General features: G+C 43.2%; 1 protein-coding gene across 1 annotated transcript in view; it reads left to right on the top strand.

Moving 5' to 3' along the window:
* The window catches only part of itga9 (integrin, alpha 9), an 87,466-nt gene extending 72,666 nt beyond the window's left edge, over window positions 1-14,800 (top strand). The window contains exons 24-28 of the mRNA XM_029119909.2: window positions 5,340-5,465; window positions 5,792-5,911; window positions 6,162-6,257; window positions 9,629-9,748; window positions 12,592-14,800. Of these exons, the coding sequence (XP_028975742.2) occupies window positions 5,340-5,465; window positions 5,792-5,911; window positions 6,162-6,257; window positions 9,629-9,748; window positions 12,592-12,690 (561 nt within the window). The 3' untranslated portion in view covers window positions 12,691-14,800. The remainder of the gene's footprint in view (window positions 1-5,339; window positions 5,466-5,791; window positions 5,912-6,161; window positions 6,258-9,628; window positions 9,749-12,591) is intronic.
* Window positions 14,801-15,031: the final 231 nt, after the last annotated feature.

Here is a 15,031-nt window from a genome sequence, read left to right as displayed (position 1 = left end):
ATTATTTTCGCAAAATCACATTTTCTTAAGCAGTTAATAGTCAATAGATCAAACAAAAGCACAGTGGCTAGAAAAAATACTATATGGAAGAAACCTAGAGAGGAACAATACGACTAAAGAAAATCCATAACGAGCAACCTTATGTGTATGCCCATTCAACCACACATCCATTTACCCAAGGGGCAGCACCTCTTTAGTGGTTCATCCACCTGCGGGACTTCCATGTTATTTGTTCCGTTTGGTCAACTGAAGTTCATCACCCATGTTTTCCTTCACAGCTGAATGCTCTGGAACCACATTCGCTAACACACTTAATACAAGGCGCCATAATAGGCTTTTAGTTGATCCGTGGTCTTGGGTCACGGAACACAGGACCTATTCGAGCAGTGCAAGGCACCCTCTGAGGCCAAGATAAATGCGGATCAAGGAGAAATGTTGACACAGCTACTATAGCCTCAGCGATCACTTTGTCTCAACAACATTTAGGCTGAGAAAAACTCTGGTGACAGTGGGTGCCGTGTTTTCTTGGCCCCTGCCGCACCCCTTTCATATGTATAGATCTGGGGGGGAGCTCAACCGGTACATTGTGTCGACTGCGTAACCAGTAGGACAGGAGCTGACACTGTGGAGACTGCCGAGACACTATCCCACCCCGCATGACCACATCTGGAATCACTTGGAGGGATTAGATGGCGTGCACGGAACGAGCGGGGGGATGGACTGAGGTTGAAACCTGGGGGGGGACACACACACCTGCAGAGCGTATTGTGTAACATCCTTGACGTAGATCTGGAGTCACGGGGATCACAAGCAAAGGCCCTGGACAACCAAAACCCAAGGAGTAGTGAACAGGAAGTCACAGAGGATTTGTGTTAACACTGACTCAGTCGTGTGTCGTTCCTCACCCCCCACCCCCGCCCCCCCCCGCCCCTGCTGGGATAAGAAGAGGTCATCTTGCAGGGAGGTTTTCTTCTACTGTATTATAGTGAAAAACATCTATTAGCGCCACACAGATAAGATAAACAGGGGGCGGAAGTCAAACAATGTGCTGAAAGACACCTACTTTCACCCTGACATATTTCCGTTTTATTTCAGTGTGAAACACAAAATAACAACAACAAGTTAAGCCTTTATTAGACATCTTGTTTTTGGTAACCAAGCATTGGTTCAACAGTGGATAGAACACATGCAGTGTTATTTTGATCCACCCAATTGGGTTCTGAGATTAACCCAACATGTTGGGTTGTTTGGATGATGTACGCACTGACTTATTTAACCATCCACAGATTATTTTCTAGGGGCCACGGCCTGTTAGTGGCTTTTAGATTGTTTCCACAACTAAGGGCTGTAGCCAGGTACTCTGCGTTGGGTCATGCATAGGAACATTCCATAGCCATGTTTGCACATATACTGTGGGAAGAACAAGTATTTGATACACTGCCGATTTTGCAGGTTTTCCTACTTACAAAGCATGTAGAGGTCTGTAATTCTTATCATAGGTACACTTCAACTGTGAGAGACGGAATCTATAACAAAAATCCAAAAAATCACATTGTATGTTTTTTAAATAATTAATTAGCATTTTATTGTATGACATAAGTATTTAATCACTTACTAACCTGTGAGAATTCCAGCTCTCACAGACCTGTTAATTTTTCTTTATGAATCCCTCCTGTTCTCAACTCATTACTTGTATTAACTGCACCTGTTTGAACTCGTTACCTGCATAAAATACATCTGTCCACACACTCAATCAAACATACTCCAACCTCTCCACAATGGCCAAGAGAGCTGTGTAAGGACATCAGGGATAAAATTGTAGACCTAAACAAGGCTGGGATGGGCTACAGGACAATAGGCAAGCAGCTTGGTGAGAGGGCAACAACTGTTGGTGCAATTATTAGAAAATGGAAAAAGTTCAAGATGACGGTCAATCTCCCTCGGTCTGGGGATCCATGCAAGATCTCACCTCATGGGGCATCAATGATCATGAGGAAAGTGAGGGATCAGCCCAGAACTACACAGCAGGACCTGGTCAATGACCTGAAGAGAGCTGGGACCACAGTCTCAAAGAAAACCATTAGTAACACACTACCCAGTCATGGATTAAAATCCTGCAGCACACGCAAGGTCCCACTACTCAAGCCAGCGCATGTCCAGACCCGTCTGAAGTTTGCCAATGACCATCTGGATGATCCAGAGGAGGAATGGGAGAAGGTCATGTGGTCTGATGAGACAAAAATAGAGCTTTTTGGTCTAAACTCCACTCACCGTGTTTGGCTGGAAGAAGAAGGATGAGTACAACCCCAAGAACACCATCCCAACCGTGAAGCATGGAGGTGGAAACATCATTCTTTGAGGATGCTTTTCTGCAAAGGGGACAGGACGACTGCACTGTATTGAGGGGAGGATGGATGGGGACATGTACCGCGAGATCTTGGCCAACAACCTCCTTCCCTCAGTAAGAGCATTGAAGATGGGTCTTTCAGCATGACAACGACCCAAAACACACAGCCAGGGCAACTAAGGAGTGCCTCCGTAAGAAGCATCTCAAGGTCCTGGAGTGGCCTAGCCAGTCTCCAGACCTGAACCCAATAGAAAACCTTTGGAGGGAACTGAAAGTCTGTATTGCCCAGTGACAGCCACGAAACCTGAAGGATCTGGAGAAGGTCTGTATGGAGGAGTGGGCCAAAATCCCTGCTGCAGTGTATGCAAACCTGGTCAAGAACTACAGGAAACGTATGTTCTCTGTAATTGCTAACAAAGGTTTCTTTACCAAATATTAAGTTCTTTTTTTCAGATTTATCAAATACTTATGTCATGCAATAAAATGCAAATTAATTACTTAAAAATCATACAATGTGATTTTCTGGATTTTTATTTTACAGACTTCTACATGCTTTGTAAGTGGGAAAACCTGCAAAATCGGCAATCGGTGTATCAAATACTTGTTCTCCCCACTTTATGCCGTATCGAGCGTAGCATAAATAACCATTATCCCTGCATCAATAACCCAGCTGTTTTTAAAGAATACAAACCGACTAGTGACCCAACACCTACAACCTGGCAGTTGGGTCAAACATACGAGTAATCAGTTTTAAGTGTATTGGAGTGTATGGTGTTTCTAACAAAGTAACAATGAATCAAATTAAACCCAGTCGATAACAATCTGGATGGGACCAAATGGAGATCTTAACACTAACGCCAAAAGCAACATTATTTTTAATTAACCAGGGTACTGGATGCCGTTGTTAAAATAATAACATGCTTCAGGGTCAGCAATGCCTTTATTTATATAGATAATATATATCACAGAGAAAAGACTTGTGCTCTTACCTTAGGGAAACTAAACATACCATGAATCTGTTCAGAATTTCAGACTATTCAATTATCTTCTAGGAAGGTCATTGTTTGTCTCACTCTCAGAAGTACAATTAGGTTAATTAGGTTGAAATAAGGATAAACACATTGCTCGCTTTCCTTTGCCATCTTTCTCTTTCTCCACTTTTCTCTCCATATCTTTTTCTCCCTCCCCTCTTCTCTTTTCCCTCATCTTCATCTCTTTCTCTCGTCTTCATTCTCACCCATTTTCTCTCTCTATTTCCTCTTCTCTCTTAGATCTGAGTTAAAGTTAGCCCATTCTATGAATCATAGAGTGCGTCCCAAATGGCTCCCTGTCCCCTACAGAGTACACTGCTGTCAGCTTGAAACAAAAAGGCCCTAGTAAAGATAATAGTGTGCAATACAGAGAACAGGGTGTCATTAAGGACATGGACATCCTCCCCAGGCAGTGGTCTGAAACAATACAAACTCAGGACACACTGAACGGTTAAGCCCAGAGTCATAGAGGTGCTGTGAAGGGGGAGATGGAGGAAAGATGGTGGGTGGAATTAAAGACAATAGAGAGGTTAGAGAACACTGGGTGGAGAGATTAGAGGGGAGAGAAGGAGGGGTCTGGGTGGTAGACATTGTTTTTATTATTTATTGTCATAATTCACTATCACTTGCTTTGGAAATATAAATAAAGGTTTTCTATACCAGTAAAGCCCTTACATTATGTGTATGGTGAAATAGGGGTGTTGAGAGAGAGAGACATACTGTAGGGGTGTAGAGAGAGAGAGAGATGGGGTGTTGAGAGAGAAAGAGATGAGTTTAGAGAGATAGGGGTGTACAGAGGGAGATAGATGCAACTAAGAAAATGTCAGGAAGATCCTACTAGAACAGCTGAACTTTATTTGTGATTAATCAGAGTCACTTTTAATGACGGCAGGTGTCTAAGTTTGAATGTGATTTGTTAATTCTGAACACAGCCACATCCCCAGTTATAAGAGGGTGTTCACACTTATGCAACCAGGTTATTGTAAGGTTTTTATTTTTCATTTTCCCCCCTTTCAAATATTTCAGTTTGTTTTTCAAATGAATTGTTCACATTATAGGTCACATTAAAAGTGGACACATTTCTGACATTATTTATCTTTGTCTGATTCTTTTAGATCACAAAAACCTGGCATTTTAACAAAGAGAGATAGGGTTTTAAAGAAAAATAGGGGTGTAGAGCGACAGATAGGGGTGTAGAGGGAGAGGGTGTAGAGAGAGTTAGTGGTGTAGAGAAAGAGGTTGGGGTGTGGTGGTGGTTGGGGTTGTGGTTGGTCGTGTTGTTGGGGGTGGTGGTTGATAGTGGTGGTGGTGGTAGTTGTTGGTGGTTGATGGTGGTTGGGGGTGTGGTTGGTGGTGGTTGGTGGTGGTAGTTGGTGGCTGTGGTTGGGGGTGTTGTTGTTGGTGGTTGGGAGTGTGGTTGGTGGTGGTTGGGGGTGTGGTTGGTGGTGATCGGTTGGGGTTTGGGGTGTGGTTGGTAGTGATGGTTGGGGGTTTGGGGTGTGGTTTGTGGTGTGGTTGGTGGTGCCAGGCAGCATCAGCTGACAGTACACCTGATAGACAGCCTGAATCCCAAAAGCCACCCTACAGCCCACATAGTAAGTTACTTTTGACCAGAGGTCCAATGAGAACCAATGTAAACCTCACTCCCCTGTGAGTCCCACCAGCTGCCGGTCATCTGAACAAGATCCGGTCAGGGGAAGCAGGCACAGGCTTTTCCCATCGCTCACGAAGTGTCGCGCAGCCTGACAATTAAAACAAGTCGACAGCGCGTTGAACTGGTGAACACATTGTGAATGCTGTGCTGGATGGGGAGAAGATTTTATGACCTTCAGAGGGTTTTTAAAGTCAAATGGTTGATTTTGCTGTGGAGCTACTTGTCGAATGTCTACATTGTTGAAGAAAACTGATGAGTTTTGCTCTCCTGTTCTCGCTCCCAAACCCCAACCCCCCCCTGACTCCAGGTGGCCGAGGGACGGGGGAACTGCACCCCCCATCGGAACCCTCAGCCCTGTTCGCTTCCCCAGGATAGAGACAGTATCTTCCACACCATCTTCGCCTTCTTCACCAAGTCTGGCCGTAGGGTCCTGGTAAGTTAACGCATGCACAGCCAAATTTGATTTGGGGCCCACTCACCCATGTCGGTCGGGATCCCTAAACGACCGCTTATTTCGCTTTTTCCTAAAACCAGCTCTTCAACACACATGCAGAGACAGAGACACACATGGACACAAAAATAAGCACACACACACAGACATCTGGACTGTCGCAATCAGTAGAATCTCAGGACTTATGGAAATCGTTTACCTCATGGATATATGATGTGTTCAGTGTCGTAAAACATCTGTTCCTCCCTCTGTTTCTCTTCCGGTCCCTCTCTCATGCTGTCTCTTTCTCTCCACCATTCCGCCAATAGGATTGCGACCGGCCAGGAAGAGCATGTTTGTCCATGTTGTGCACTTTGGGCTCCCAGGCCAAAGAGGAGGCTATCAGTATAGATGTGAAACTCCTACTGAACACAGAGATACTCAAGAGGGTAAAATTACATTAATCACATGGACGTTTCATGCTTATAACGTAGTTGTTACATGTTATGTCTATTTTTTACATTGACTAATTAATACATTAATATATATATATACATTCAATAATTGTTACATGCCTTCAACGTGTATATTTACAAAGCTTTACACAGGCTTTTAATAATGTGAGTTAAAGTGTGAGTGTAAAGTAATGACAAACCCCCTTTCTCTTACACACACACTTACTCACATATACACTTACAGGACAGCTCGTCGCTGATCCAGTTTGTGACGAGGGCTAACGTGAGAGTGGATAGGAAGGCCTTGGAACTCCCTAATGGCCTATCAGAAGACACGTCAGTAAGTACATTACTCATATAGATTTCCTACTGCAGAGCCATGTGCATTATGTTCACATCCAATTGTCCAATGTCATTCAGACGTTCTAACGGCCTTGACTGAATGTCATTCAAACATTCTAACAGCCTTGACTGAATGTCATTCAGACATTCTAACAGCCTTGACTGAATGTCATTCTGACATTCTAACAGCCTTGACTGAATGTCATTCAGACACTCTAACGGGCTTGACTGAAGGTCATTCAGACATTATATCGGCCTTGACTGAATGTCATCTGGACATTTCAATGCCTTGACTGTGATGTGTTGCGCATCAGGCTGACTCGCGTGTTGAATCTAGAAGCTGAATGTGGAAGCTGATGCAGAAATGTAATCCTAATAGGGAACCACCTGAACGTGTGTGCATGTGTTTATGTGTGTGTAAGGTGTCATTGTATTTGGGGGTCCTCAGCTGTGCTTCTCAAGGGCCTGTTCTCTGAGACAGAAAGATGGGTTGAGTGATTGGACATGTGCTTGTGGAACAGTGGAGGGAAGTGATGAGCAGTCAGGGTCCCTCCATCCCAGATCCTCTCAGCTGATTAAGTTGACGACCTCCAGGCCCCAGCTCGCTGCTCCGTCTCCAGACCTAGGCCCCACTGCGCTGCTGCATCTTCTGATCTCCAGTCGCTCCAGTTCACTGCAGGCCCCGAGAGGAATGGCAAATTTCAGCCGTGATTGAGACGAGACTGACTGCCTTTTCAGCGCTCAGTGACAACTTTAAGTCCCCCTCTCCCCAGTTGAACCTTCAACCCATGGGTGTCTGCTAAATGAACTACCCCCAACCCCCTTGACATGTCTCTGAATTCACTAACCCTGGTATATATCCCTCAGATTTCCCTAGAGAAAGATTTTAATCATTATAATTATCTTGTCAGATCATCTGCAGTGCGGTAGGCCTGGTATATGTGAAATATTTTAGGTGTTATCATTATCACTTCTGGTCGTCTGGGAGGATATAGTCTTGGTTAGTCTCTACTGTGGTCTCAGCAGGGTTGCTGTTCATTAACAGTTGACTAGATGTCCTCTTTTCCCGTGTGTCACGGCAACAGGTCCGGTGATTGTTGTATATATTAGAAGAACACTATGAATAGGAACAATCAGAGCATAAATGTTCCAAAAGCTTTGGTACGCGTTCATTTGATACCGTCAGCATGTACACGCAAACGCAAATGGTCCGGCGTCCGTAACGACAGGAGGGACCGTCCACGATCCCAAGAGAGAATGGGTGAATCAGAGTGATCTGTCCTGATCACCAAACTGGCTTCAGTTCCTGTGTCTCTGTCTCTCAGCCGGCGTTGCCTCATCTGGATCTTAACATCCCGTGAGACCTGGAGTCTCACACGGCAAAGTGGTCTGATGACGGTCCGCGGTCCCAAACGGCATCCTATTTCCTTTATAGTGTTATGGTTTTCTGCTGAGGTTCTGTGGGTCCTGTTCAACAGTAGGGCACTCCATAAGGAATAGGCTGGCCTCACCTTGACTGTATTCTCGACTGAACACATCACGGTTTGAAGAGGTTACGTTTGTTTATACTCCTCAAGGTCACAAGACGTTTCGTTATGTTCCTGTCGGGATGGTGTGTTATTGTGGAAGTTTGTCTGAGATGGATGAATACCAGCAGGATTTCCCACCCTCAGCCCAGACCTTTGTTCATATACTATTCAAGATCTTTCTTTAATGTCCTCAGCGTTTGTTTTAGTCTGTCTGGACTGTCAGATGGGACGAGCTTTGCAGGTCTGGAACTGTATGTATTGTCCAATAAACCAAGCCAGCTCAATCAGCAGATCAAAAATATGTTTTGTTTCACATATTATTTGAAGACAAGCTTTAAGTACCAACAGTGATATCTGAAAAATGATATTAATCTTAAACCAGCAGTTTCTTGTTCACTCATTTGTAATTCAGAGAGACATCCTTCATACTTATAATGCAGTCTTTGTATTCCTGGCATGCACAGACACAGTAGCATTCACATGCGTGTATACACACAGACGAACACACACTCTTTCCCAGCTAGTAACCAGTCAACATCTTCAGTGTTCAAGCTTGTCCCTTGTCTTGTGGTTGACAGTTAGCTAAGTCATGAAGGGTTAAATCAACTGAGTGTTTTGTCAGAATAAACACTGATAATTTACTGAGTATCAATTAATCATTGTCATGGGAAGGAGCCAGTCAGCAATTACATTAACTTTATCATATTCTAGTGGTCTGCCTCATTTTCTAGACTGAAAATGTTTGTTGTTCTCATTTGTTGTTTGCCAACTAGGAAACATTAAGCTCACAAATTAGATTATTATACAGCAGCACTGAATTCATCTAGTTTGGAAATCATTTTAAAAACAGAATATTACAATATGAAGTTTAATTTCATACACACGGAGACGTAACATTTGGAATCATTCCATACATGATTAAATGGCTATATACATACTTCCAGTTATGATGTATGATTTTAAAATGTTATCTGCCGGGCCTGGTTGACTTGGTGAACAGAACTGTTTATTGTATTCTTTCATTTGGAGATTATTTGAGTTGTGTGATTTATACAACATACAGCCAAAGGATCATCTAATTCATCCTGTTGGACATCAAACATATTTGAAATGTCAATTTGGAGAACTCCTCCAGACATTCCCACCCCTGACACGGCCGGCCCCCTGCCCCACACAGCACCCTATTCCTTTTAAAGTACACTACTGTCGACAGTTCACTGTTGAGTCTTACAGAATCCGAGCAATAGTAGAGCACATTAACAGGGATTTTGGTCAGTCATGTCACAACCAAGTAATAACGTCTGTATTGTTCTAGAAAAGGAACTTCCCAAGAGCCTGTTTAAAAAGGAACAGACTTTTCACTGGAGTCGCTTTATCAAACGGGAAGTATACATCATACGCGTGTCTTTCCCTCTTTTCCAAATCAGCACCTGATTCTTTGCATGGTGCATTTGGGACGTCTTCTGTTCTGTCGTGCTGCTGGTGTCAGTTGTAACCTGTATACTGTGTATTGAATGTAATCATGCACGCGAGGATGTTAAGATGTATCTCTGTCGCATCTGATTGCGTCTGGAGGGACTCCTGTGGTGTCCCAGCTGATGTTAAGTTGATGTTCAGACACCATATGGAATCCTTCAGAAATGTACTCGATTCAACTTTCCTGTTGAAGGAAAAATAGGACACTTAAGTATACATCATTTCAAAAACGTTTAAGACTGAACCAGACGGCTGTGATTTGATGTACAACACCAGGTTGTGTCTTTACGTTGTGTTCCAAGAGTCGGCTGTACGCAACTCTGTGATCGAGGCTGTGTTTAATTGTATTGTCATTCTGTTGCAGCTGGTGTTCGAGGCGCTCCACAGCCAGGAGCCAAGGGGCTATGTGGTCGGATGGATCATTGCCATCAGCCTGCTAGTGGGAATACTCATCTTCCTACTGCTGGCAGTGCTACTCTGGAAGGTAATGCGGAACAGAAATACACATTGTCTTCTTCATTACAGTGAATTATATCTTTTAGCAGGTGATTTTATACTGAGATTCACGCATAAATTGTATTCGTCTTAAGCTTTCCAGGTGGGAAAACGACCCCTTAATGGCACACCTAATGAAGTATCTATTGCTATAGTCGCTACTCAAAGAAAGATTGAAGAATGAATTATAATGCAATTGGTAATGCGTTAGCGGCTCGCCGTGTTATTAGACTCCAGCTTAGACCACCACCTCTGGTTGGGAAACGCAAACAACAGTATTCATTTGCTTCAGGGTTTCCCAGACGTTTTCTTTACATCCCAAACCAGAGTACACAGAGAGATATTTTCCTGGACCGGTATGAAAGATATGAATCATTGTCAAATCATTCTGTTTCTTAGTGGGGGGAAATACATTTCTGTCACTACCAAATGATCCAGCACTCGGTTCAGCCAATACACCAGTAGGGATATCACACTTTCTGAAAATTCGAACACAAAGTAATAAACGCTAGGGTCATTAAAGACTGTGCCCCATGATTTACGCTTATGAAAAATGTATCCTATCATAATTATCTCCAAGCTATTTAATTATCTCCCCTCACCACCTAATTATCTTTAATTGCTGTGTCATGGTAATGTCACCACCACCGAATAATGACGATTGGCAGAAGAACATGTTTGCCCCCAGTTCTTAAGCTCGTAAACAACAAGCTGTATTGTTTGTGGGCCTACGGAGTGTATAGACACTATGAACCCTTGTTTTTTTCCGTGCCAGTTTTTTCCCCCTTCATTTGTAATAAACTATTATTGTGATTTGTTATGGGCAGTCACAATGTTTCGGTCCTCAAGCCATTGTCAGTGCTCCATTTTCCAGGGCTCAGTTCTCACACAGTCCAGTTGGATTAGAGCGGCATGCAGTCAGTCACATGAGAAGCTGCTCTTGGCTGGACTTTAACAACCGTACGAGGAACAAAACACGGACCTTGCTATAATTTACGCCGACCATAAACACACACACACACACCGCACTCCACACACATGAAACAAAGCGAGATCTCGGGAGGGGAAATGGCAATCACACCAATGACTTGGTCAGAGGCCCCTTGCATCTCTTCACACAAAACGTCTGTTCTTTCCTCTTTTCCTACTCCCTTCTTTTTCCCACTGGGAAAACCACGACTAAACCCTGGAATGTTGGTCCCGGGATGTCTTGTGTGTGCATGGGGAGTATGTGCGAGTGCGTGTGTGTTTCTATGCGTGTGCATGCATTTTTCTACGTGGGTGTGTGCGTGTTTCTACGTGTGTGTGCGCGTTTAAAACCAGCCATCCATCCATTTGTTTCCCTAAGTCCTTTTACCCGGCCAAAATCAACCCCTCTTACAAGAGCTGCACGTGTCTTTACAGTTTCCCGTTAAGGGCCCTGGACCTGGACCGAAGTAGTGACCTGTAGTGAATAGGGTGACGTTTGGGACGTAGCCTTGAGGTCCGTATCAATGAACGGTCTGGTCGAACAGAGAGATGAATGAATGGAGTTACTGCTAGAAAGAGAGAGAGAGGAAAACGTCATCTTTAGTTTTTTCCCCCGCTGAGCTTAGCCTCGCAGATTACAGTAGTGTCATCTCTTTGTTTAGACACACACCATGGTCTGTTTATTTACCGCCTGTCAGTATTTGTCAGGGTGTGCTATCTATTCATCTGTGTGTCTTCATTGCTTTCTATCTACCCAGCATTTACTGAATCAGTCTGTGTGATTGTCATACAAGCTTCACTCCATGTTAAGGAGTGCAAAATCCAGTTGAAGACAGCGCGATGCTTTTTGAAATGGCGAATTGAATCAGTTTGCCTGTTGGCTGCTGATTGAGGCACATTCCTGTTTAACCCTGAGTGGCAGTTACTAACCAACTTGCAACAACAGTAAAACACGTTACAGTGATAACACTACACACAGCCATCACGTCACCATTTAATAAAACATTTAGAAGAGCAGAAACAAGATAAAGCAAGATAAAAAATCCAGGAGCAGAATGGCTGACAGCCAAACCCCTGTCACCGTTGCGTGGCAACGCGTCTCACGATTTATCCTGTCCACAAACCCTGTGCTGGCCGGTGTTCTGAACATCCCCTCACGTGGTTCATGCCTGGTGGTTTCTGCACGATGGCCAGTATATTACAGACTCGACTGGTCAAATATCTGTCGGTAGGTCCACCTCACTAACCGCTGCTCTTTCCCACTGACCCTTAGAATAACTTGGAGTGGTCTGGCGGCCGCAGCCTCGGGGATGCACGGACCAGTACAAGCGTGGGTTGGAATCCGACACCCTGCTGGCCCACACTCACCCACTCGTCTTACTTTCCTGTCAGTCTCTGAATGTCTTATATAATAGACACTAAAATATAAAAGCATTGACCCTGAAGAACAGCTGGGCAGCAGGCAGCGTAGCACTTAGAGCATTTGGTTACTGAAGGTTTTGCTGGCTTGATTCCCATTGCTGAAAAGGTGAAAAGTCTTTCATTTTGCCTTTCTGCAAGGCACTTGCTGTATTGCGACTATTACAAATGGTCAGAAGTCTGGCCGTTACTCAATCTGTCCCTAACATCTGAACCTGAGATTATAGCAACTGTCGGGTGTTGAGGCCTATATGAGCAGAGGCAGTGGTCTTAAAAGCTTGTAAATCTTACCAGGTCAGACATCTGGCCTTAGGGCAACATCCCTCCCCACTGCACCTAACCACTGACCCTGAGTTAACAGCAAGTGTTTTCTTCTCTCCTCACTTTCTCTCCCTCTCTTCCTTTTTTCTACCCCTTTTCCTCTGGTCCTCCCCCCTCTCCCAGATGGGTTTCTTCCGCCGGCGCTACCGAGAGATCATCGAGGCCGAAATGAACCGGAAGGATAGTGACGAGAGCTGGGATTGGGTGGAAAAGAACCAATGAGAGACAAAAGCAGTCAGTGAGCGCAGGGATTGGGTCAATGGATGATCCAATCAGCTGGGGGCTTTTATCACAGCCAGCAAATCAGGACCAAGGGCCCTTCAATCTTCCATATGTGGAAGAGAAAGAAATATTCTCCGGATTTTTCGGAGGGAGACTTTACTATTTTGTGGGTGGGGGACCGGAGATCACGGAAGAAACGGACATCTGATGTGATGGTCGGTGTGGTTTGCTATGGTCACTTTCATTAGGATCCTAATTCATTGCAACAGCGAATGAGAATTTGTTTTTCTTATTGGACAAGCCCAAGGATTACTTTCCTGTTTCAGTCTGTTAGATATTATCCACTTTGATTCGTGAACAAAATCATAACCCGAAAATCAGGGGGGGACATCTTTATTAGCATGAGTTTTCAAGATGTTACTTTCTGTTGATGTTACAGTGTTCTCAATGAGAACATCGTCAACACAGACCTTTATGACAGAATACAGAGGAGGAGGTCAAGACAATGGTCACTGGCCAATCAAATGCCCTCATACCCCAACAACTAAGCAAGTGTGTGTGTCTTGTCTGTGTGTGTGTGTGTGTGTGTGTGTGTGTGTGTGTGTGTGTTTGTGTCCAACTCCTCATACCCTCCTGAGAGGTGTCCTCTGTGTCCTACAACAGGATTGTGGTCAAATGACCTCCTCAGTTTAACCTCCTAACTTTAAGATAAGCTGCTCTCTTTGGCCTTCTCTCTTTTCAGCCTTTGTAGGTGTCAGTTAGCACTCTCACGCATTGTTAAAGCTTTGATTACATTTCATGTCTATAATATCAAAGGTCCAACAGTATTTCTTCAGTTTGGTGCCAAACAAATAGGACACTCGCTAAATAATTCAACTAGTCCCTTGGAGCCTTTGAAGGTAACTTCCTGCCAATCCAATAAATGGAGGTATCTCGCTGACAACAGGAATGAACATGTTCAGATAGATGAATTGTTCAGAAGAGAAATTATCGTGAGATTTATCGGAACAGGGAATTGTGTCGGCGGAATTTATTCTATTTTTATCTGCAACTGTCCAAGTGTTGCACATCCCTGAATATACTCAAGGAAGTTTACGTCCTTGTAAAGGAAGTGGAAATGACATGGAGGTGACACAGATATTATCGGACAGGACAACGAAAACCCTCAGGGCTCTGTTTTAATAAAGCAAAATTTATTTTTATACATATTGAAGCCATATTGTGTTAAATTGGGGCTTTGAGAAGGGGTTTGTTGTGGGTTTTGAAGTCTAATGTTAAGCATATATATGTTTTTCTATAAAGCACTGATGTCCTAGTTGATACAAGTTAATTCCATGTTTCCAAAGATTTTCCTTTTGTTTCAAGGTCAAAGATACGTCATGTAAAGTATGGTATATGAGTTTGTATATTATTCTGGTGACATTTCCTGAGTGGGAAATATTGTTTCTTTTAATTCCGTACTGTATACTGCTCACAAATATCTCTTGAATATCTCACATGTTCCTCTCATAATGTTTGCTACAGTAAGTGGGTAACCAATTCAAGTCCATTCAAATCATCATTCGATTGTTATGTGTAGACCTATTCACCATAAACAAAGATACATTTTGTCACACATTAAAGTAGTCACTTTCATGAAGAAAGACTGATCATCAAACAAAATAACTAAGGTTTTTAATGAGTATACTGGTCCAGATACTAAATCTGTATGTATATTAAAATGGAAACTCATCTCAGCCATTACCCAAGGAAGCTGCCCGTTGTTACAAAAGCAGATATCATCGACACCACTGTAGCTAGAATATTATATTTACACTTAATTTAGACACATTTCATAAAGAATTGTCTTCACAGTCCGGCAACTGAGACAGTGAATAGAGTAGAGTACATAAACAAAGTAATCATATTTAGATAAGCATTTCTGTGCCAAAGAAACATTCTTCTTGCTGCAATTAAGATTATAATCTCATCAGTGGTGTATGCCAGAGGTCATGACTCAGACGGGAGTTGAGAAGATTTCAGAAATGTTGGTACTGTCAGATTTCTTCGAATGAGTTAGGTCAAAGATGAGAAAGATGTTTACTGCATAAACTGTAGTAATGACATTGTAGTACAAAAAGGATGAATATTCCTTGATGTTTCAGAGGTTAAGATAATGTATTGGTATTGAGCCATTCATCAGATGCTAGTTAGAACATTTAGTTTGACAGTTAAAATGAGTAGTTTTTCCAATCTCTCCAATTTTTTTAAGCTACTAAAAATGTTGTAATGAAAAAGTGCAATATAGGCTACATTCATTGAGTATCAAATGTCTAATGCTGTTTTGGCAAAGAGCTATTGC

Source organism: Esox lucius, chromosome 5 (assembly GCF_011004845.1).
Source record: "Esox lucius isolate fEsoLuc1 chromosome 5, fEsoLuc1.pri, whole genome shotgun sequence".
Lineage (NCBI taxonomy): Eukaryota > Metazoa > Chordata > Actinopteri > Esociformes > Esocidae > Esox > Esox lucius.
The sequence above is the reverse complement of the archived record's forward strand: the minus strand, read 5'-3'. Positions and strand labels throughout refer to the sequence as shown.